The sequence below is a fragment of the Bombyx mori genome, chromosome 17 (assembly GCF_030269925.1).
Source record: "Bombyx mori chromosome 17, ASM3026992v2".
NCBI lineage: Eukaryota > Metazoa > Arthropoda > Insecta > Lepidoptera > Bombycidae > Bombyx > Bombyx mori.
The window spans coordinates 8,370,649-8,394,385 of record NC_085123.1 but is presented as its reverse complement, the minus strand read 5'-3'; the positions used below and the strand labels follow the sequence as shown (position 1 = coordinate 8,394,385).

The 23,737-nt window shown below is 36.2% G+C and overlaps 2 protein-coding genes across 4 annotated transcripts; one reads left to right on the top strand and one right to left on the bottom strand.

Annotated features, from left to right (window-relative positions):
- Positions 1 to 32: 32 nt before the first annotated feature.
- On the top strand, positions 33 to 3,483 carry LOC101737490 (uncharacterized). 3 transcript variants are annotated; one of them, XM_004927008.5, is made up of 3 exons: positions 33 to 215; positions 664 to 838; positions 1,477 to 3,483. In XM_004927008.5, the coding sequence occupies exons 2-3, from the start codon at positions 682 to 684 to the stop codon at positions 2,940 to 2,942; spliced, it is 1,623 nt and encodes a 540-aa protein (XP_004927065.2). In that variant the 5' UTR covers positions 33 to 215; positions 664 to 681; the 3' UTR covers positions 2,943 to 3,483. The 3 variants fall into 3 exon arrangements, with proteins under 3 accessions (XP_004927065.2, XP_062529347.1, XP_062529346.1); XM_062673363.1 differs by lacking the exon at positions 33 to 215 and having other exon boundaries at positions 539 to 838; positions 1,477 to 1,994; positions 2,074 to 3,483; XM_062673362.1 differs by lacking the exon at positions 33 to 215 and adding an exon at positions 557 to 578.
- An 11,391-nt stretch (positions 3,484 to 14,874) lies between these two features.
- LOC101736343 (alpha-(1,3)-fucosyltransferase 7) lies at positions 14,875 to 21,003 on the bottom strand. Its single transcript, XM_038016774.2, has 5 exons — positions 20,560 to 21,003; positions 18,755 to 18,906; positions 17,763 to 18,011; positions 17,117 to 17,365; positions 14,875 to 15,612 (listed from the first exon to the last, which is right to left on the bottom strand). The coding sequence occupies exons 1-5, from the start codon at positions 20,770 to 20,772 to the stop codon at positions 15,156 to 15,158; spliced, it is 1,320 nt and encodes a 439-aa protein (XP_037872702.1). The 5' UTR covers positions 20,773 to 21,003; the 3' UTR covers positions 14,875 to 15,155.
- Between the last annotated feature and the right edge of the window lie 2,734 nt (positions 21,004 to 23,737).

Genomic DNA, 23,737 nt, shown 5'->3' with positions numbered 1-23,737 from the left:
TAAACATTTGAAAATTTGCGTACAATTTACTTTATTGATGCTATACTTATCGCGTATATGCAGTCGCACATCGTGCACCGTACGCGGCAATTGTAGAAAATTTATCATCTATAAAATAATATTTCATTTAATACGATAATAAATAATATAGTTGTAAAATATACATTGCCGGTTTCAGTGGTTTGTTTTCGTAAATTATGCTTTATTGAATTATGGTAAGTCAATTATTTTGGTTTGCATGACAAAAAAATTATTGTAGGTATATGAACAGACAAACTTAGGGCTGTCCTGCTGTTAAGTGGCCACTAGAGTTTATAAACACCACAACGCGTAACCAATAACCCGGCCAAGAGAAAAGAGGTGCAAGTTTCAATTGCATTAGAATAAAATGTCGACCTATCTAATCCGAAATCATGATTGGATTGCAGAAGCAATGGACAATCTAACTATATATTTTTATAACTATTAAGCTTTACTAAACAAGAAGTATATAGCTAAAATCAAATGAGTTTAATATCTCAGCTTAAAAATTATTGACGTTCCGTTGATGACATCTCACATTAAGAGCTTTGGGAAATGTTTGTACAGCCTAGTAAATTTATTTATATTTAATAATCATCAAGCAGATCATCAACAATAATGAATATACTCGTTTCTTAACAGTGAGTCTTAAGGATAGTGATGTCTGAATACCGTGAGCATTATCCTTTGCTGCATGACGAACTCTCTGAGGAAGATCAGTCGATTCCACGTCATTACCGACGCCGTTCCTTTTCGAACAGAAATCGTATCAAAGTAAATCTGAAAGGAGCCGCTGCTATTATTAAACATTGGCCAGGTAATTTAATCAACTATCATACTTATTTAAGTAAATTATTCAAAATTTTATATTACGAGATGCGTATGTTTAAAGTATGAGTAAACATAAGATTGTGTCGGTTTAATTACGTTCAATAATTCTGTCAACTTTATAATGGCTTTACGTGCTAGTGAGTCACGATTTTTTATTTTATTGCCTAGATGGCTGGACGAGCTCACAGCCCACCTGGTGTTAAGTGGTTACCGGAACCCATAGACATCTACAATGTAAATGCGCCACCCACCTTGAGATATAAGTTCTAAGGTCTCAGTATAGTTACAACTACAGCCCTAGCATGAATGTTATCTATTGGACCGTAATATTTAGAGACTTTAAGTGTGCATGCAAGTGTTTTATTAGGTATTATACGTTTACTTTTAATTTTGGTAAACAAAATTTGCATAAAGTCATCGTGTCGCTATATCCCTTATTAATAAACATGTTTTCTTATAACGATGTGAAATTCATATTCCATTTCCAATTTTGTTTGTTTAGATGCTCACCAAATATTCAAATATAAACGTTATTGTAATTATACAAATTACACCAGCAATAACGTTTTTAAATTAATTTCAATTTATTTTAAAGTTTAATAATATGCACTACATTGTTTTCAGATCACTGGACCAGATTTGTAGCGTATTGGTGGATTGGACTTGGAATGATAACCATTACTACATTTATAATATACAATAGCTTTTTTATTTTAACATTAATGCCAGAGGCGCAATTGAAACCAGTGACGAATCAAATTTTCGATACAGGCTTGTATAAAACTAATAAGCCAAACACTGCAAAAACAGTATGGATGCACGTATTCATAGAGAAAGATAAAGAAATCGATTTCGACGAATACATACCGTATATTAAATTGCTATCTGAGAAACATCCATCTTATATATACCGACTTATAGTTGTTTTAAACGATACCAAATTATCAAACTACCATATTATAGGTGAAGAAAATAATGAAATCGCCATGAGTACACTGTGGACGGAAAAAGTTTATTCCAATGAAAAAAATTATGGAAACGTAAAAATTCGAATAGAATACATTAGTTTAAGTAGGTGTTTAGATGACTCTGCTTTAACGAAATTTTGGAGAGAGCTGCCGGAAGATTTCATTAAATTTATGGTACGCGCTCTTTCTATTTGGGATAGGGGCGGAATAGCTTTTAATCCTAATGTATTAACTCCTAAATCACCTTCTACAGTTTACATAAATAAATTGCAAGATGTTTTGTCGAAATATGAAAAAGATGACTTTGAAACAATAAATTCCATAAAACACAATACTAATGATGATTCACATCGATATAAAGCACATAAAAAATTAAATAACATACGAGATATAATCGATGCTTTAGAAACGAATGAGCAACAAAACAAATTATCGGAAGAGCAATTAGCTGAAACAGAAAGCAAAACTGACATAATTTTAGATCGTAATGAACAAAACACTTTATCAGTAACAGAGCAGGTGTTACTAAAAGATAAATCATTCGCCACTACAACAGGAGATGGCCTATCACATAAATCATCAAAAACTACACCGAATTCAATAATTGAAAATAGACGGCTTAATAACAATCGTGAATTAATTAAAGAACATCAGATTGATGAAAATGTAACTTCAACAACAGTGAGTTTATTGCCGATGTTTCTAGATTTTTTGTTTCATCGTAAGCCTAACCCGCAGTTGACCTCAGTGACACGAGAACACGAAATATCGTCAAACCCTAAAAACTTTGAACAAGACAATTTTATCGAATCAAAGGAAACAGTTACAAATGGTCATCCTATATTTCCTAAAACAGATCTTAAAAACAGAGATTCAGAAGATATAAAGAGAAATGATTTAGCTAAGCCAATTGACAGCGCATCATATAGGCTAACAATTGATTTAAAAGGTAATATCATTGCAAGTAACACAGCTTGTCATGCATTTATAGGGACTCTTTTTAATGATGCATTAAATTACAAAGGTGACCAAAATATCACGGAATTCATAACAACAGAACTATCATTATTTTGCAATGGTGTTTTAATGTCATGTATAGGTATTGATGTAATATTAATTTAAATAGTGTAAATCTGTGTCCAAACGGCTCTTGTTACAGCATAAAATTTATAAAGCACCGCTCATATAAGCTGTCAGTTTATTTGTCGACATTTCGTTATTTTGTATACGAAAAGAAATAAGTTATATGTTACAACTAAATAAAACAAGCATATCGTTGATTAATAATTTATTTCTATAAATTTAAGTCGTGATCAAAATAATGTGTTCAAAAAAATTTAACAATATTTTGTTCACAAGTTCTGTTTAAAACTATCGCTTTTTGCATAATTATTAATAGAACATAATAGTTTGCGCAACCACATATGTATGTATTGGTTATGTTTCAACATCAATTGAGACTAGAAGAAATAGAGTCAACTCTATCATTTTTGGAACTGTTACTTATTATAATTGAAAATTTTAGTGGATATCTAATAAGTTTGTGCAATAATTTTGTTTATAAGCCTAACGATAAACGGTTAGTGACTTAAAATCCTTATTAGATAAGACTATTCTACACTTTTTACACTATTAATAAAGTATATTATCACATACTTTAAAATCGAAGTCTTTTCGATATTTCTTAATGTCCCGCTGTCACATTACCAAGCTACATTATGTCTGTCTATTGGTATTTCCCATCTACCGTTCCAGTTGTTAGTAGTCCTTTTGCAGTCCCTAACTCTCTCGACTCGCTCGCATCGCCTGCTTATGGACCAGTACACGTAATTTTGAGGACATTGGTGTACTATACCCCGTAATCTGCCATTTTTCGATTTTTCGCATTTCAAAAATGCCGGAGAACACTCACTGTTCTTTTCAAAGGGCATGTGGCCTTCGGATGAACATGATTGATTATCCCTCGTAACTATTATCTGCAATAACGAATAAAACAAAGTTATATCAAGAACTAAAACTCTAATGCTTGGAGAAGCTTTAACTAGGAAAATAGCAGCAAATTGGAACGTATGACTGCATCGCAGCAGAAATATCCAAAATGGTGGTACGAACCGAAATGGGCTTCTAATTCGTCCTACCACCAGAAACTATGCACTTTTATAAAATTTGTTAATCGACTGTTATTATACGATATTTCATTTATCATTAAATGACCGCCTGTCTGCGGGATTTGAACACGACGACTTAGCTTTTAAATTACAATGCATTATCGTTCCGCTCTAGAAATAGGCAGAACGGTGTTAACTTTTTTTTTACTACCTACGCTGATAGCCTTGAGAGGCTATTTCAGCTTCGCCCTAACGTGTAGGTGAGCTCACGGGGCTCAAACCGGAGTGATGCCAACACTAACCCTAGGAACGAATGAAGATGATGATGAGATACCGATACCCAGATAGTCGGTCCGTATTATAACGGGAAACAGCAACATTTTTATAACATAAGAACTGATAGATATGCCAGTGATAAAAATAGTTTATTGACTAATATTGACTAATAGTTTATTGACTATCCATGTCACAATAGACAAAGCAGTATATTTTTGGAACGAAGTTCCTTATGGGACGATGCGGAGGGGTACCCTAACCGAGAAAAAACGTCCGTAACGTAAGATTTTTATTAGTAATGCACACAATGTACGACTAACTTTGTAATAACGTACATAACATATTTTTTTATCATTCATTGACCACGATACAGGATCTTTGTAATTTAATGATAAATGTTTCAGTCTTCGCCTTGATGATATTTCACCATCGCACTCAATATTCGTTTTATCTTGTTCAACACATTTAGTTTGACTTTCATCATATATAGTATTATTCGGACAGTTGAAAGTAGCTATTTTAATTTCGTGTGTTTCATCATCTTCTGTACATTGATAGAATATATTACAATACTTTGGATGTCTTCTGAACGACGTAGGACATACAAACAAATGCTGATCATCTTCCGTATTAGGGCAGTTGCCATCAGTATTTCCTTCAGTGGAAGTTTCCATATTGGTGGTAGAAGATTCAGTGCCAATTTCTTGAGTAGAAACTTCTGTGGGTCCTTCACTGGTCGTAGATGAATTTTCTTCAGTAGTTGTTAATTCTTGACTGACTTCTGTTATACTGGCTGTTTCTGTTGTAGTAGATAGGGTTGGATCTGTAGTAGTTGAGACATCAGTGAGAGTAGTTGTCATTTGAGTTGAATTGGTTGCTTGATTTGTAGATTGCTCTGTTATAGCCGTCTCTGAAGTAGTTGATATCTCAGTACTGGAATATTCACTTGTTGTTGGTTGTGTTGTGGCCGTATTAGTGCTTGATGTTGTTTGATCACTAGTAGAATTTTCCATTGTTTGATCTGTAGTGGTTTGTGAACTTGTTTGTTGTTGAGTTGTACTGGGTTCAGATGTTGTTGTTTGTTGCACAGTAATTTGTGTGCTTGTTTGTGTTTGAGTTGTTGTTTGTTGCGTAGTACTTTGTGCATGCGTTTGTGATGTTGAAATTTCTTCAGTAGAGTGTTGCTGAGTTGTACTTTGCATTGTAGTATGTGTCGATTCAGTACTTGTATCTAGTGGGGTTGTTTGTCGTGTTGTAGGCTCTTCACTCATAGTAGTTTCTTCCGTTGTTGTAGTTTTTTGAGTCGTTGATGTTTGTTGAGTAGCCGCCTCTTCATTAGTTGCAGTTGTCATTTCATTAGTTGTCTGTGTAGATGATTCTTGCAGTTGTTCTTCTGTAGTAGTTTCTTGTCCTGTGATTTGGATTTCTGATTGTGTATTACTGCAGTCTCTAGGAGGATAAACTGATTCTTCATGATTACAAGTATTAACTGCAGGATCCCAAATAGTTCCATCTGCACATTCAAAATGATACACTGAAAATCTTTGACCATTACTATCCCAATCAACACATCTATAAAATTTCTTGCAATCGTTAGGATTCGGATAAAAACCTTCTTTAGGACAAGTGATATTCTGGTTTGGTTTATTCGAACTTTGTTGGGAAGAGTTGGTTGAGGTACTATTACTGATTTCTGTCGTACTTGCGGTTGTTGATAAAGTACTGGTTGCTGAAGGAGAGTCTGATGACGAAGAACTCATTGTAGATGATGTAGAAATCTGTTCACTAGTGTGACCACAGGAAGGTTTTAATACGTCTTGTGGATGATTACATGTAGTTAAGTCTTGATCCCAGATTGTACCTTCTCCATAAGTAAATTCATATTTGGTAAATCGGTTTTTTCCATTATCTACACATCTATAAAATATTTTACAATCCTTAGTGTCGCCAAAGTAGCCTTCACTTTCACAGTTAGCTTTATCATCCGAAATACTGCTCTCAGTAGATTGTGAAGAAGATGGAACTCTTGTTGTGCCCTGTTCATTTTCAGTGGATGGCATTTCGTCGAATAATATCGGCTGTGTTTGACTTTCATCTTGGTGTGAAAAATGACAATTTTTAACGTTGTCTATGTGATTGCAACTTTCAATAGTGGTATCCCACGCGGTCCCTTCACCACAACTGAACTCGTGTTTTGTATAGCCACCTTGACCATTATCTACACAGCGATAGAATTTCTTGCAATCATTATCATTTCCGAAGAATCCCTCTGCTTCACATACTTCTGTATTGGGTTTCTTAGTACTGGTGTAGTAGTCATTATCATTTTTTATGGGTGTTGACAGTAATGGAGTGGTATTTGAGCTCGATTGGCTTGTAGTTGAAGCGTATGTAACTGTAGAAGTTTCTGGTATATTTATCGAAGTGCAAGTCTCGATTCCATTATTATGATCACATGCTTGTATCTCTTGAACCCATATTGTACCAATACCACAAATAAAATCATATTTGGTAAACGTTCCTTTGTCGTTTATGACGCAACGGAAAAATTTCTTACAATCATGCGAGTTTGCATAAAATCCTTCAGAAATGCATTCGTCAGTGTCTGCAGACGTTGAATTTTCTGGTTCTCGAGTAGAATGCGGCTTAAGCGTGCTTGTAATATCTGAAGATTCTCCATCTACATTTGATTCATTCGTTTGGTTAGGATTAGAATTGATATTTTCACCTAAGCATTTATTCTCTGAAGTTGGATGGTCACAAGCTATAATATCTTGATTCCAAATTGTACCAGCGCCACAAACGAATTCATATTTTGTGTATCCATTTTTTGAATCTTCCACACACCTATAAAATTTTTGACAATCACTAGAATCCCCAAAAAATCCTTCATTTTGACAAGTATCCTCAGAGATCACAGGTTTTTGCGTCACAATTGGTGAATGCGATGTACTTATGATTTCGGTCATCGCTTCTGTATAAATTTCATCATTTTCGATTTGAGTTCTAGTATCAACGATTTCATGATCAGGACTGTAGCATCTCTTATTTTCTGAAACATGGTCACAAGCTTGTATTTCTTGGTTCCAAAAAGTCCCTTCTCCACAGCGAAATTCATATTTTATGAAATCACCATGACTATTGTGAACGCAACGATAAAACGTTTTACAATCTCTTTTGTCACCGATAAAACCATCTTGCGTGCAGTAATCGCTTACGGCCTTTTCTGTAGATGTTGCGACGGTATTAATTACTGAAGGTAATGTGGAATTTAGTGATTCTTGAACGGAAGAGGTAGGTGGCGACTCATGTGTTGAACTATCAATCGTTTCACTTGTAACATTATCAAATCTGCACTCTTGCGCAGCCCATACATGATTACAAGCTTCAATACTAGAATCCCAAACGATACCCTCCCCACATCGGTAATCGAACTGTATAAATCCACCCTTTCCATCATCAACACACCTATAAAATTTCTGACAGTCATTTTTGTCAACAATAAATCCACTCTGCTTACAAATTGTGTTTACAATTGGACTTAATACTGTTGTTTGAATAAAATCTGGTTTTTCATTATTAGTCGTTTTACTTGTTGTTGCAACTCCGTTGTCATATTCATCTGCGAAAATTGGTTTACCATCAGAAGTATTGGCTGCGTTAGAATTTTCATCTTCGCCATACTCTCCACATTTTTCTACAGCCCAAGCATGATTACAATTACCAATTTTACTATCCCAAACAGTTCCTTCCCCACAATTAAATTCAAAACGTGTAAAAGTTCCATCTCCATTGTCAACACATCTATAGAATTTCTTACAATCTTTTTGATCCCCTATGAAGCCAGTGCTTTTACATGTATTTGTTGTCAAAGCAACGGTTTCTGTAGTTGTAGTAGAAAATGATACTAATACTAGTGTCGTCGTCGCCGTGTCGCCTGTAGATTCAATGTTGGAATTTTCGGCTTTGTTTGTAGTCGTCAATTGAGGAGAAATTGTGGAAACTAAATCAAAAATTTCACTAGAACTTGATACACTAATACCACCGCAACTTTCCACTGCCCATGCATGATTACATGCTTCAATTTTACTATCCCAAACTGTTCCTTCGCCACATGTAAATTCGTATTTATTAAACGAACCATCACCGTTACTTACACACCTGTAAAAAATTTTACAGTTATTTTTATCTCCAAGAAAGCCATTTGATTTACATTCACTACTTCCGTTTATCGAAGAATCGGGTAGTTTTGTTGTTGAGGATGTGATTTCTTCAATATGACCAATATAACCAGAGTCTTCTTGATCAGGTTGATATATTTCAGTAGTAGTAGTGGTAGTTAGATTACCATTTAATGTCGTTATTGGATTTTTACTATTCATTATAGTTTGACTAGGTGATGTTGGATTTTTGCTAATAGTTGTAGTTTCAGTGGTTGTTGATATGTTTTCAATAGATAATTCATTCTCTCCACATTTTTTTACTGCCCAAGCATGATTACAAGCTTCTAGATTCACAGCAATAGTAAAAACATTTCAGGCACAAGTAACAGTGGTGTCGAACAGTAAAATGAAAATAAATCACATTATAAATAATGTTTTAAATCTTATGTTACTTTATACGGTCTAATTCGCGAAAATTTATCGTTATTCGACGCGAAAATGAATTTCATTGTATTCAAAAATCGTTTCCCGTGCGTCTCATAAATCACGGGATTAAAAAGCTGAAAACGGTAAGGGAATCGGGACGGTGCAATTGTTGTACACGCATACAATTGCGATCACATTCAATAATAATTTTATGTGATAATTGCCGAACTTTGGTGAAATTAATTTTGTGAAACGCGAAAGCAATGTTTTATTATAAGTAGCGGAAAGCACGCCGGATTCAAATTTCTATATTAAATAGAATTTTTGGCGACACATGGCTTGACTAGTTTATATCAGAACGTCAATTTCGTCACCCGCGCGCTTGGAGATTTGGGGTCGAAATCTATGTGGTATTGCATAACAAATGCCCCTAACCCTTCACGCCGGAATAGAAATACACCGGATTGTATATCTCCATGTGTGCTTACAATAAACCGTACTAGTAAATGGCAATCAAAAAATGCTGGTACGATATTTACAGAGAGAGTATTGCTGCCCATTTTCTATTGATAGTTAGTACGTTAGTCGCCCTCTACGATAGGCACGGAAAAAACACTATAAAGTCCATTCCATACTTCCATACATGCTTCATTTAGCTCATTTATAATCTATATCTATACTTTACTTATCTATACTAATATTATAAAGAGGAAAGATTTGTTTGTTTGTTTGTTTCGAATAGGCTCCGAAACTACTGGACGGATTTGAAAAATTATTTTTCCATTAGAAGCCGACATTGTCCCTGATGAACATAGGCTACTTTTTTTAATTTTTTTTTATTTTTGTGTTTTTGTTTCATGTGTGTTTTAATGTTTCCGAAGCGAAGCGAGGGCGGGTCGCTAGTAATATATAAAAATGAATTGCTGTCCGTTAGTCTCACTAAAACTCGAGAACAGCTGGACCGATTTGGCTAATTTTGGTCTTGAATTATTTGTGGAAGTCCAGGGAAGGTTAATAGATAAATATGAAAATGCTCGGAATTAAATAAAAATAACAATTTTGTTTTTCCTTTGATGTGTCCCCGTCGGACGGATTCCTTTTATACAAAAGTTTAGGTCTTTTATTTATCGGTTGAGGCACTACGAAGTCTGCCAGGTCAACTAGCTGTTAATAAATATGGGAATTACATTTTCATAATTCAACCGCGATTGTGAAATTGATTTAGGCATGCTTGAAACGATTGTAAGGATAATTTCAAATTAATCAGGATCCATACAAATTAAATAATGATTAATATCATTGTGAATACATTGACAATTATTTAGAAGGCTTTCACTCCTAGAAAAGCCGTAGTAAATACACTACACAATATGAAAGAGATCGCAATTGTAGCTGCGTATTGTACATTACATAATTACACCGCGGGTCAGCAATATTTTATCGCGGTGAAGGTTGATCGCTTATCGAAAAGCAAGAGAAGACTTTGAAATTGTCTTCCAACAACATCTGCTGTTTTTGTGTTCATATATATGTATTGAGCCATGGAATAGATTTATTGCCGTCTACTTTTTTTTTGTACGTAATAATAAATATGAGTACAGTGCCAAATTCATGTCTTATTCTACTTTTTACACACAACTTCGCTCGCGTTCGTGAAGAAAATTCGGGAATTCATTTCATTATTCATCATTCTTTTCATCATTATTCAGTTCGTTTTTTTCTGGTTTAAAAGCACCATATGTCCTGTTCCATGCCTGGAAGCAAATTTTTATTATTGCCTTCAAACACTTTACAAGCTGCCTTCTGTAATTTTAAGAGAAAATTCTGTCAGTCCAATACTAGAAAAAACCACAAGCACAACACGTGTCATCTTTTGCAATAATGATGTACTCACACTCAAGCGAAATCGATTTACTTCATTCATTGATATTTATTTCACTATAATCTTACGTCAAATTACATTATAGTTTGGAAGGCAATCGTTTACTACTAAACTGTTTACAGTATCCGAAAGAACACAACTAACATGTTGCTCTGGGTATAACTTGAGTTTTAATACACGGAATAATTCGACTTCCGTGCGACTGTAATTTACTGTTTATTGAACCAGAAAACCTTGGCATATCCTGCCTTTCTCATAAAAACAAATCTCGGCATTACAAAGGTGTTGGCTTTAGAGTAAACGGGTCGCATTAAAATGGACGTTCCGTTCATCTGTTTCGGAAACTACAAGTATGTTGTAGCTACTTTTTATTACGAGATCGTAAACTAAAACAAACAGCTGTCCGGGAAATTACTACAATTCGCATGAGACAGTAAAACCCATGTAATACTATTTTCGGGGCTATCCGCAGAATTATACTATTCTGTGATTTGTTGTAAAATTTCAACTAAAAGCACAGTGCTGTCAATTAGTATTGCACATTTTCTGAACTAAGTTTCCATCTTCATCAACTATATTTGGCATAGGAACATCGTTATACAGCAAAGGCAATCGAATTAGGTAAAGAATTAGAGATTCTTCTGTTTTTTCAGTCGACTTCCTTTTCTTTTGTTTAATAGCTATTGGCTTTAGTAGTGTTGACTTAGTTTTTTTTACTTGTCAAACAAACAAACAAAATGTAATGCTTAAAATTAATGTACACTTTACGTGTCAGCGATTTTGGTCTAATGTTGAACTTCGGGTGAACACTAATTAGTATATTCAAATAACACATATTCCAAATCACAAAGAAATTATATTTGTTTATTATTTTATTGAGTGGAGGTAGGATTATTTCGCTCGGAGACTTAATCACCAAATATATTATTTTTATGAAGAAGACTATCGCTGGAATGACGCCTTGTGCAATGTTTTGGCGGGAATCTGAAGTTTTTAGATGCAATGGCGAATGCTTTATTTGCCAACCTTATCGTTCTTCGACTGTTTAGACGTTATAATAAGTGTTAAAATTGTGAAAGTACTGCCATTGTTTTATGTTTGAATATAGATCTATCTGTTTAGATATTCCAATATATTTATTTTCATAAGGAAAACTTAGTGAGCGATGAAAACACAAAAAGTTTTTACATTATTATGATTACGCATAAAATTACCGTCCAAGTTGTATTAAATACGAATACTAAATCCCAAAAGTAATAAAGATTTGATAATAAAATACTTTGATACTTCGCCAACGGGCGCGATCTTATAATAACAAAACTTATTTAACACCCTTTAAACAGTACAGGGAAGCAATAAAAAACAAACTTCTGTAATAAATTTAAAACAAGTCATTTTCGTTCCGAATAACAATGCTATCAAATTTTGTTACAAATACTGGATACGAACAGAAAACCCAAACTTTGTGAACTCTTTTGAAATTAATGACTTTCGCTGTGCCCTTAAGCTTCGCTTTGTTTTCGAATAATTAAAAATCACAGTTCCCTTTGGTTAGAATTATTCCTTCGTAATTTTTATTTCCGGATATGCTTGGTGTATTTATGATTGAAATCTGAAGACAATTGCTTTTAAGGACAAATGCCAATACAATGAATTCTCTAAACGATTTAACACTAGTGTTATGCTAATGACGAAGCCTTTATTGCGAGCCCCTACGGTTGGAAGTTCTTCAATTTGCTAATTCACCAATATATAATCACGTGCTCGATTTGAAAAATGGAACAGGCGTTTTAGAATACATTTGGAAATTTGGCCTCAAAACGCATGGTCTATAGGTTCCGCTAATCACTCAAGATAAGATGGGCAGTGAGTTGGTTCATCCGCCTATGCAATAAAATGTAACTGACTAAACTAAATCCAGTAGTAACTCAATGGCATTGTAACAAACTTTACAGGCAAATAGAAACTTCTGTAAGTACATAATATTATTATTACGGTACATATCTATTTATTGTATGTATCTATTTTCTTTAAAAATGTATTCATGTGTTTAATAGTACACCGCAACATACCTGCTGTATCTTTGTCTTTTCCAGAACTTGTCTTAATTAAACGGTTGTCTGGAAGAGAATAAGAAGAATAAGACCGCCTATCATAGATAATACACTTAACGCCTATTCTACAAATGTATCTGCTTGTTGACTGTTTGTTTAATGTTAATTGTCTTTTGGTGTGCAATAATTCTTTCTCTCTCTCTCTATTATTTGAAAGTAATTGAAAGCTCGGCATGGCATACCCCATTGCATAATTGTATATAATATAAATATTGTATAATATATTAATATAAAACAGTGCGGGTGTCTATGAACCACGGTGACCACTCACGATCAAGTAGGTTGTATTCTCATCTGAATTCGATGACAAAAAAGTATGTATACTTTCTATAGAAAGTTTCATATTTTTTGTACTCTTTAAAGGAGAGAAATTATGTTTCCTTAAATTTACTGAGCTGAACTTTGCTCTGATAAAAATTTACAGAAGAAAAATGTCTTTTGCGGTAGTGGAACGCAATCTTTTAGAGAGGGTCCACTGATAACCGTAATGATTCCTTTTGTGTATCAGTGTAGAATAAAAATAACAGACCGTACAATCTCTCCAAAAACATCCGCTTCCATCATCATATTTTTATATTAAACATAACATAACGGTACGATTAGACCCAATCAAAAAACATGTTTGCGATTCAAATTCATAATACATATATTGTATCATTTTATAAATTCGATTCGATTTGTTAGATTTTATTTGATGTCAGGATGGAGAAAACTACACATTCCAGTGAAAGCACTACGGTACTTTCAGTTCCTTTTGGGTATCAATCAGAGGGAATCTCACTCGTCCATAGGTAGATACATAGGTAGAAAACGTGTTTTTTATATTTTATTACTTAGATGGGTGGACGACCTCACAGCCCACCTGGTGTTAAGTGGTTACTGGAGCCCATAGACATCTACGACGTAAATGGCGCCACCCATCTTGAGATATGGGTTCTAAGGTCTCAATAAAGTTACAACGGCTGCCCCGCCCTTCAAACCGAAACGCATTACTGCTTCACGGCAGAAACAGGCACGGCGGTGGTACCTACCCGTCCGGACTCACAAGAGGTCCTACCACTAGCATTTACGCAAATTATAATTTTGCGGGTTTTAATTTTTATTACAGGATGTTATTCCTTTACCATGGAAGTCAATCGTGAACATTTGTTAAGGACGTATTTCATTAGAAAAATTGGTAACCGCCTGCTAAGTAATTGCTAAAACTCGAATACTGGTGTATCGGTAGATACGAATGCAACGGATGCAGGACGTCTTATCCTTTAGGCCACGACGACTTCATAAATTGTTGGAGTCAGTACAGAGGTTTACATGTATGGGGAGTTCCACAACCAATCTGAGTGATTCGAACGAGCGTATAGAGACACGAATTAGGAAAGTGAAGGGTGCGTTCGCAATTGAAACCAGTCTGGAAGTCAAGTGTCACGACTCGTCGGATCAAGCTGACCCTGTTCGACTCCATTGTCAAAAGTGTTCTCCTGCTTAATGTGAGACCTTGAGAGTGGCCAAGACACTCACGAACGAACTGCAGGTGTTTGTAAATAAGTGCTTGAGGTCGATACTCCGCATACTCTAGCCAGTCGATATCTATATATATAAAAATGCATTGCTGTTCGTTAGTTTCGCTAAAACTCGAGAGCGGCTGGTCCGATTTGGCTAATTTTGGTCTTGAATTATTTGTGGGAGTCCAGAGAAGGTTTCAAAGGTAGATAAATACGAAAATGCTCGGAATTAAATAAAAATACTAATTTTTGTTTTTCCTTTGTTGTGTCCCCCGTCGGACGGATTCCTTTTGTTTGTTTTAAGTTTATTTTATACAAAAGTTTAGGTCTTTTATTTATAAATTGTCAGCTAGTCTCTAATAAAAACATCTGAACTAAATGCATCAATCGCGTTTGAGTGGCAACCGCGTGGCAGGAGAAGACCTGGTCGCTCTGTAGGTACACTTGGTACACTTGGTACAATTAGAAAATGTCAAAATGTGAATAATTGTTGGTAGTTGTTGAAGTCGCATACCCGCATCTTCAGATAACACGCAAGATGGTTACTATTGTTGATCGAAGAGATTAAATAAATACACTGAAATTAAATATTGTTTGTCTTTGTTAATATTTTTTATAATGTAGTCTTGGCGAAATTTGTGATTATAGAAGTATAAAATACAATCATAATAGTGTACAAACTTACAATTCCAATTAATTGTAGTCGAATTTCGACTACTGCGGGACCTCTAGTATATAATAAAAATGCATTATAGGTATATAAAATTAATCTAATATCTATTGAGGATTTGATGATTATTGTCAAGTTTCACTCATTGGGCGAACACTTATGTTTTCTTCTCTCGGTTTTCTTACCGACTTTTTTCATTTCCTGGTACACGATTTACTTGCGTCCATAAAATTATTAATTCTAACACTATCATACACTGACTCCGTTTCATCATTATAATTCAGTGCTTCACAGATCCTACAATAATGGTATGATTTTGTACCAAAGTATCCGTGTTCGTTGATGACTTGAAAATGATTTCGCCATAAATGATAAGATAGCAAATTATCTTCATTGCTAGTAATATTTCTTATTTCATTAGCTAGTTTTTTGGGTGACCGGTATTCGTCGAGATGCAAAAAGGAATTCGGCGGCAAAAGTCTCTTACAATCTTCTAAAGGCGGACCTTGGATTATTGGTATGGCCCCTTTTGCATACGCTTGGTGAAACAACTTCTCGGTTATATATTCCTTACAAAGGGAGTTTTCTAATACGAAGTAAAAGAGGTAGTTTGATATTATCTTGCAATCTGCTCGGAAATGACCAGGGCAGCTGAAAAAATATTCTTAGATGATTATAATCTTATTGGATCATCTACATTAAAACGAATCATCAAGTATGCGTGTTTGACATTCAAAATATACAACTTCTCAGGTCTATTAATTCGATTTCTTTTAACAAATACAAAATAGAAAATACAGCAAAAAAAATTTTTAAGCGACAGAATAACACAAATAAATATTCCAATATTTTATTAATACTTAGCATAAACCTAAATACTCAGCGAATTATTAATAACTAAGTTTGAACGATAAGCTGTAAAAAAAACAATCGGCAGAAAAAAAGCCACACAATTAAAGTCATACTTAGAATATACGTCAATTATTACTGGTGGTAGGACCTCTTGTGAGTCCGCACGGGTAGGTACCACCACTCTGCCTATTTCAGTCGTGAAGCAGTAATGCGTTTCGGTTTGAAGGGTGGGGCAGCCGTTGTAACTATACTTGAGACTTTAGAACTTAACTCGAGGTGGGTGGCGCATTTACGTTGTAGATGTCTATGGGCTCCAGTAACCACTTAACATCAGGTGGGCTGTGAGCTCGTTCACCCATCTAAGCAATAGAAAAATAGCCCAGATTTGACAATTACTTAAATTACTCGAATATTTTCAGGCATAATCCACTGGAGGATTGTAGTGTTAATAAACTATAATAAAAGGTCGATAGAAAATATTGCAGTAGTACCAACTCCGTTGAAATAAATGAAGCACATAAAAAATTCCTCGAAAATAACATAGAATAAAGAAAGAACACACGAAAACAGGTTTTACTATAAGTAATTTATAAATTCGTTCAGAATGTACTCAAATCTCGTAGTTCTCAAATAACAATGAAATAATATGAAATAATTTTCATGAAGCCTCCGTCTTTAGTCTAAGTTTGCCAATGGGGTTACCAGGAAACATATTTATTAACGTTATTGCCTGTTAATTATGAACAAAATTAAACATAATAAAAAAGTATTTATCTATTTAAATGCAAATTATATGAATTAAAATAGTAACCAGAGAGTAGAAGACAAAAATCATTGACGATGAGCATAGAAAAAAAAAACATGGAAAATATTATATTGGCTCGCTCATATTTTGTAACACATAAGTGTTCCGAGTTTCCGCTTTAGCAAAACAAAACCAAATGGCATTGGAACGAGGTTGATCGTTACCTTCAGCCTTCGCACTCTTCTATACTTTAAAACATAATTTATTCCACGCGTCAGGGAACTCTGAAATGAACTGTAGTTTCTGTCGCAATCCTCGACATGTTATCAAATTATTGATTTTTCATTTTGAAAACGAAACTTGAAAAAATAACTCTGTTATTATATAGCAATATTATCTAACTATAGCCGATGATGTCACTTTGCCCCATCATTGTACGGTAACCAGTCGCCAATAATTAAACAAAACGTAATCGCCTTGCCTGAGTTTGTAATTTAAAAGAAAACTATCATCCAATCACGTTTACGCCACGTAAAATCTAAAGCAAACACAAAATACCTGTTAACAAGATGTGAATCCGAGCATTTGCCATGAATATCAATTTTCATGTGTTTTTTCAACTTATTTAAATACTTCATTCGATACGGTACACCGCAGTTAGACATCAGAATCGAGGCCAATACATCTCGCATTTTATTTTTCCAATTAGGTATTAGTTTAGTAATATTCGTATTTGTTGTTTCGGTAAATATTGGAGCTTCAAGAGGTATTGTTCGACCATATGGAACAGGAATGTCGGCATCAGTTCTGTAAAATAAATTTTAAATAACTTATTGAAAATGTTTCGTTGATTACAAAAAATCATTGAGAACCCGGGCGGATAAGTACCCATCTTGAGACATGAGTTCTAAGGGTCTCAGCTGTAACAGTACAACGGCTGCCCCACCCTTTAAACCAAATCTAAAAAAGTATATTATTATTATTAAACTGCCTAGCTATGAGCATTAGTGGAAGCTCACTTATGCTCAAAATTTTATTGCGAAGCTCACGGACAAAGCAATGCGCCATACAGCTGCCCGTCTTGAGCCATATAAGTCTAAATTATGCAAAGCACCGGTTTCTTACCTATTTCTTCCTAGAAACTTTCATCCATTCCTGCTAGAACTACGTTAAAAAATAACAAAACTATAACTAACATTAATACCTATAGGTCATAGACCAATTGAAGACATTAACCAAGTCCGATAAGTTTGGTCTGTTTTTTTCATTTTCAAAGAGATGTATTGGAGATTCGTCGGTTAAAAATATCCAGCGCTGCGTTCTTGTTCTATTATAGACGTTTGGGAGAACTCCTTTTTGCAGATGAACAACCACAGCGTCGACCTTGTCTAACAGTCGATTATTTCCGGTGAATTCACAATTATTAACACTACAATCTTCCAGTGGATTATGCCTGAAAATATTCGAGTAATTTAAGTAATTGTCAAATCTGGGATATTTTTTTATTGCTTACATGGATGGACGAGCTCACAGCCCACCTGGTGTTCATTGGTTACTGGAGCCCATAGACATCTACAACGTAAATGCGCCACCCACCTTGAGATATAAGCTCTAAGGTCTCAGTATAGTTACAACGGCTGCCCCACCCTTCAAACCGAAACGCATTACTGCTTCACGGCAGAAATAGGCAGGGGAGTGGTACCTAACCGCGCGGACTCACAAGAGGTCCTACCATCAGTAAGCCATTGCGAAACCAAAACATTTCTGCCGCGAAGCTGTCGTGTTTCCGATTGGAATCGGAATGGTGTAAGCAAGTGGGATACGGTGTTATTCCTTCAACGTGGAAGTCAATCGTGAACATTTTCGAAGTTTTTACGTTTTTCATTAGATATATTGGTACCTGCCTGCGGAATTTGAACACCATTACCGTTGATATGAATGCGCCGGAAGTTTTATCCCTAAGGCCACGACGACTTCATGAAGAATATGGCATTACTCGTACACCTTCATATAGTAATCGGTGTCACTTACACCGATATGCAAACGACATACTCAAAATATTAAAAGAACACTCACAAACTAGTCAGTACATGTACAAGATTGCAAGTTAATTACTTTTTATTGTAAGAGTAAGACTGATAACAAATAATTGAAAGCGTAGTTGAAGGAAAATAGCATACGCGAAACGGTACTTACGGTGTTGAACTATAGCGAAAAATGTGGCGATATTTCAGCCATTCCCAATGTCTCCATATTAGTACCGTAAATGTTCTATTTTTTTCAACTAATAATGTATTCTTGTCATTCCTTTTGAAGAGAATGGATCCTAGGTTAGATGTTTTCAGATCCTATCAAAAGTCGAAATTAAAATTTAATGAAACTTCGCTATAGTAGATTGGTCTAACCCACTCGATGAACTATCAACTATTATATGACACAGCCGTAATAATGAACGACTTTCAAGATGAAGAAACCACCGAATATTAGATAAAGTCTGTTAAATATATACCTAAGTAAGTTCTTATTGATCAGAGCACATTGTGAAAGAGCAGAGATAGAAATAATTTTCTTGTCATAATAATTTTATTCTAACCCCTGTATGAATAAAAAGAACATGAAAATACAGCTACAATCATTATGTAGCTTTTCCAAAAAAAGTAACTTCTTCGGAGAAACTTTGGCCTTGTTCTATCCTGATTGCGGTAGTACGCGTACAAGCCCCCTCAAGCGTCAATCGCTATTACATTCCACATCGTGCCCTGGTGGATAATCGTAGAGGCGTTACAATATCAAGGCATCCGCACTGTAAGGTTTCTTTCGAAGCGACGTGCCTTTGAACCCGGACACTGTCCTAAGACCACGGCGACCTAAGCCAGTCGCCCCTGAATTTGACTGATAATACGACCTCGGCCACCGGATCGAGCCAACATTTATGCTCCCTGAGTGCTGAAACTAGGAGGTCTAGTATCCTAGCGGACCCGATCACTAGTCTAAGGACCGTCCGACTGTTCTGTCCTCATAGAATGAGTGAACCTTGACCAAAAAGGTCCCACCTTACGGTTGACGCAGATGCTCTCGGGTCTCGCCGCTTCGCCACCACCGAGCCGGGGCCGTTCGTCCAGCTCCGGCGCCTGTGAGGAGGCAGTCTCTTTCCGGTGATGGTCACGAGGCGACGTAAGGGAGTCAAAGGTGCGCCACACGCTCCTATCACTCTAGCGCGCTAGCACCAAGAGGATGGGATGGCGCGTCGTTGGCTGCGATCCACGATGCGGTGCGTATTGCCATCGTCACTGTCGTCGCCGAGCATACTGTGGAAGAGCATCCAGGCTGGTTCTGACCCAGCGGGGTATCCTGAACACCAGCGGCATCGCCCGGGCGGCCTAGTAGGGCCACCGTACCGTAGAAACCGGCGTTGTTGGTCATCAACTATAGCCTCGCCGACCCGTCGATTAGGTATCCTCGGGGTGACGCCGCAAGTCTGGTTGTAGTGTTGACGGCGGCAACCCCCTTACTCTGACCGGGTTCTGACCCCGGGCGGAGATCGGACGTCGGATGTAAGAGTGCAGGGGAGTAGTTTAATGCGGTAGGGCCCTAAAAATATCCTTGGGCGCGCAGTTAGCTTTCGCGGACCAGTGTCCCATATATCCCGCATGCCCCCTAGGTGCGGGGATCTCGTAGGAGGCCCGGACGCTGGACGGAAAAAAGGTGCTCTTGGGTCACAGCTGCTTCGTCTGTTACTTGCACCGCTGAAGATGATATAACACCACTGTTGTTGCGAGTAAGACTTGACGAAGCATACGCTCGCCAACTGCCCCGCCATTCAAAAAGCAGCGTCCGGTCGGCGTCTCTCAAAATGGCCGGACTTGACGCTGACGACCTTCGCGTCTAGAACGATCCAGGGTTCTCGATTTCTGCGTTTAAATCAATTATGAGTTGCTGACGTATAAACAAATTATTGTTTTAATGTTATTTTTCCTTTCTAATGTATTGAATTCCCTTACCTTTCGATAATCGTAGTACTGATCGATAATATATTTGTGTAACTGAAGGCTGTAACTCATTTTTTTCATTGCCTCTCGTGGTAACGGAAGGTATTTGTTATGATAAACGCCACTGTTTTGAAAATAAATCAAACACAAACCCACTAAGACAGTTAGAAATATGAGAATTTTGTAATTACGCACACTTAAAAATAAATTATGATGCCCTTTCATTCTAATTTTTTGTTAAACCTGTTTTTATATTTTATTCAATTGTAAGAACAGAATAGTTGAATTGTAATCAATTTTGTCAGGATAAAACTGAACACATTTTAATAAATGAGTTGTCGAATTGAGTCATTTACTTTTTTGAAATATGGATTCTTAAGATTCCATTAACTGATGGAACGTAAGTTTCGCGCTAAAAATATTACTGTAATGATGTATGTGGTATTATCGCGCAACCATGTATTCTTTGGTACGTTAACGATAGATGTATTTATGTTGTAGGGTTGCCTCTTCTCTGGGAACTTAAAATATTCCTAATATTGTTACGTCGGTAAGAGTAACACCATCTATCACCGATTAGCCGAACGAATATCGAAGGTACTAGTAAAATCGAGAAGTACAATGCAATCTATTGTCAAATAGCAGAAACACACTTCGAATATACTCGGCTTGTGAGGAATGTTCTCGATAATTCTAGGGATATCATATCGGCTACAAAAGCGTTGCAGAGATGGCACGAAGCAGTTAGTGATCGCAATAATCGGAACTACTCGAAGCAAAGCAGTGAACGGTACACCTGAAGCGAAGCGGAAGAAGTGAATTAAGAATTTTAAAGTGCTTTGTGAGTGCTCTAAGTGTTAATACAGTTAATTTGCACTTCGCTAGAATATTATTTATCCCGGACCCTAGCGCGTAACAATATCTAACTTTTTCTATCCAATTTACCAATCCAAGCATAATTCAAAAACAAAATATTGAAGGTGTAGAATGTATGTAAGATGCATTGTTTCGCTTATTGATCGTATTCTCTGATTAATATTCTGGTGACCGGGATTGATAGGATTGGCAACACACCATATACACCCGACTCCATCACCGACTAATGCAACTCGCGCTAGCTCTTGTAAGACCGCCTCGTTGGTACAAAATCAGTAAATATTGATTTATACATAGATATGTTGGAAAAGAGAAAGCTTTGAGTTTTACAACGGATCCACTCAATTGTGAACGTGACAAATCCATAATCCGGATTATAATTACCTGTAAAGGCCTACTTGAATAAAAAAAACATTTTTATTTTGAATGGTTAACGATCCATTCTGCTAGGACTGCTACTAGGTTCAATTTTCTGCAAGACTATTATTCTTAACATAAGCAATTCTGTCATTTTCTAAACTATAATTTGAATTTCGAACGTTTAATTGGATTTTGAAAAAAGTATTAATAGTGGTTTTACCATCCCTACGCAACCTGCGTCCACACGACAAAACAGTGATAATATCACTCATTGTTTTCACCTCCTAAAATACAAAATACAGCTCCAATTCGAGCTCCACGTAGAACGGGTAACGTTATTGTAACGTTACGCAACAATACGCTCTAAATTAATGTGTAAACAAGTGCTGAAAGTAGTGTGATTTGTTGGTCGTCTAAAATTCGTTCAAATTGATAGATTACCGGTGGCCCGGAGGCCTTTCCAGTTTCACCAGGACAGGTGGGTGAGCAAAGGCTCAGCCAGGAGAGTTGGGATTTGGTAACATCTGCCCGAGCGCCTTCAAAGGAAACCTAACAACTCAAAAGCAGCTGCTTGGCGATTGAATCTACTACCGTATCGCAATCACGACCCGCTGAAAAGATCTGGCGAGATACTCAACGGGCTGGCATGAGTTAAATTGCACGTCCAACTCTTTGTCGATTTCGACGATTACGATTTGTTTAAATGTATTTAAACATGTATTTAAACATGTATTAAATGTATTTAAACAAATACGGCTTATACTAGTTATAGTGCGTTTTGTCATACCACACGGTATGACCATGTCGCCTGTTTCGGCCGCAAAGAAGTCATGCATTTCGATTTGACAGAGTAGAAGAGCAATTAAACAATACAATTAAGATTTTGACGTCACGTTTCAGGGTAAGTATTCATGTTTTATGGGCAATAATATAAAAATGAATTGCTGTTCGTTAGTCTCGCTAAAACTCGAGAACGGTTGGATCGATTTGGCTGATTTTGGTTTTGGATTATTTGTGGAAGTCCAGAGAAGGTTTAAAAGGTAAATAAATATGAAAATGCTCGGAATTAAATAAAAATAACAATTTTGTTTTCTCTTTGATGTGCCCCCCGTCGGACGGATTCCTTTTCCTTGTTTTAAAGTTATTTTATACAAAAGTTTAGGTCTTTTATTTATCCATTGAGGCACTACGAAGTCGGCCGGGTCAGCTAGTGGGCAATAAAAAAAGTTAGCACTCAGCGCATTATTACATACGAGGGCTGCACTAAAAGTATCGGGAATGGAATATTTCCACTGTTCCTGTCATATTAAAATCTTTTTAATTGAAAACTCCTTGGTTTTAAAAATCGAATACCATTTATTTATTTAAAAAAAGATTCTCAGTCTTGTCACGAGGTTTTGTCAAACTTGTTTAGTCGTTGAAAAAATGGAATTGACTCGAGAAAATTCAAGAGCGATGATTTATTATGACTTTCGAAGTGGTTTAACACAAAAACAGTGTGTTGACCGGATGATTTCTGCATTTGGTGATGAAGCCCCATCCAAAACCACAATTTATCGCTGGTTTGCTGAGTTTCAACGTGGACGTGTCAAGCTTAGTGATGATCCCCGTCAAGGACGTCTAAAAACTGCAGCCACCCAAGAAAACGTTGATGCTGTGCGTAAGCTGATTGAGGAAGATCGACATGTGACATACCGCGAAATTCAGGCAGCTTTAGACATTGGCATGAGTCAAATACAAATAATTTTGCAGGAACAATTAGGTGTAAAAAAGTTGTTTTCCCGATGGATACCGCATTCGCTCTGTGAAGAGCAAAAAGCGGCTCGCGTTACTTGGTGCGTCGGAACTCTCGAAAGATTCCACGCAGGATCCTCAAATGCTGTATACAACATTGTATCAGGTGACGAATCCTGGATATACGCGTACGAACCCGAAACAAAAAACCAGTCACGAG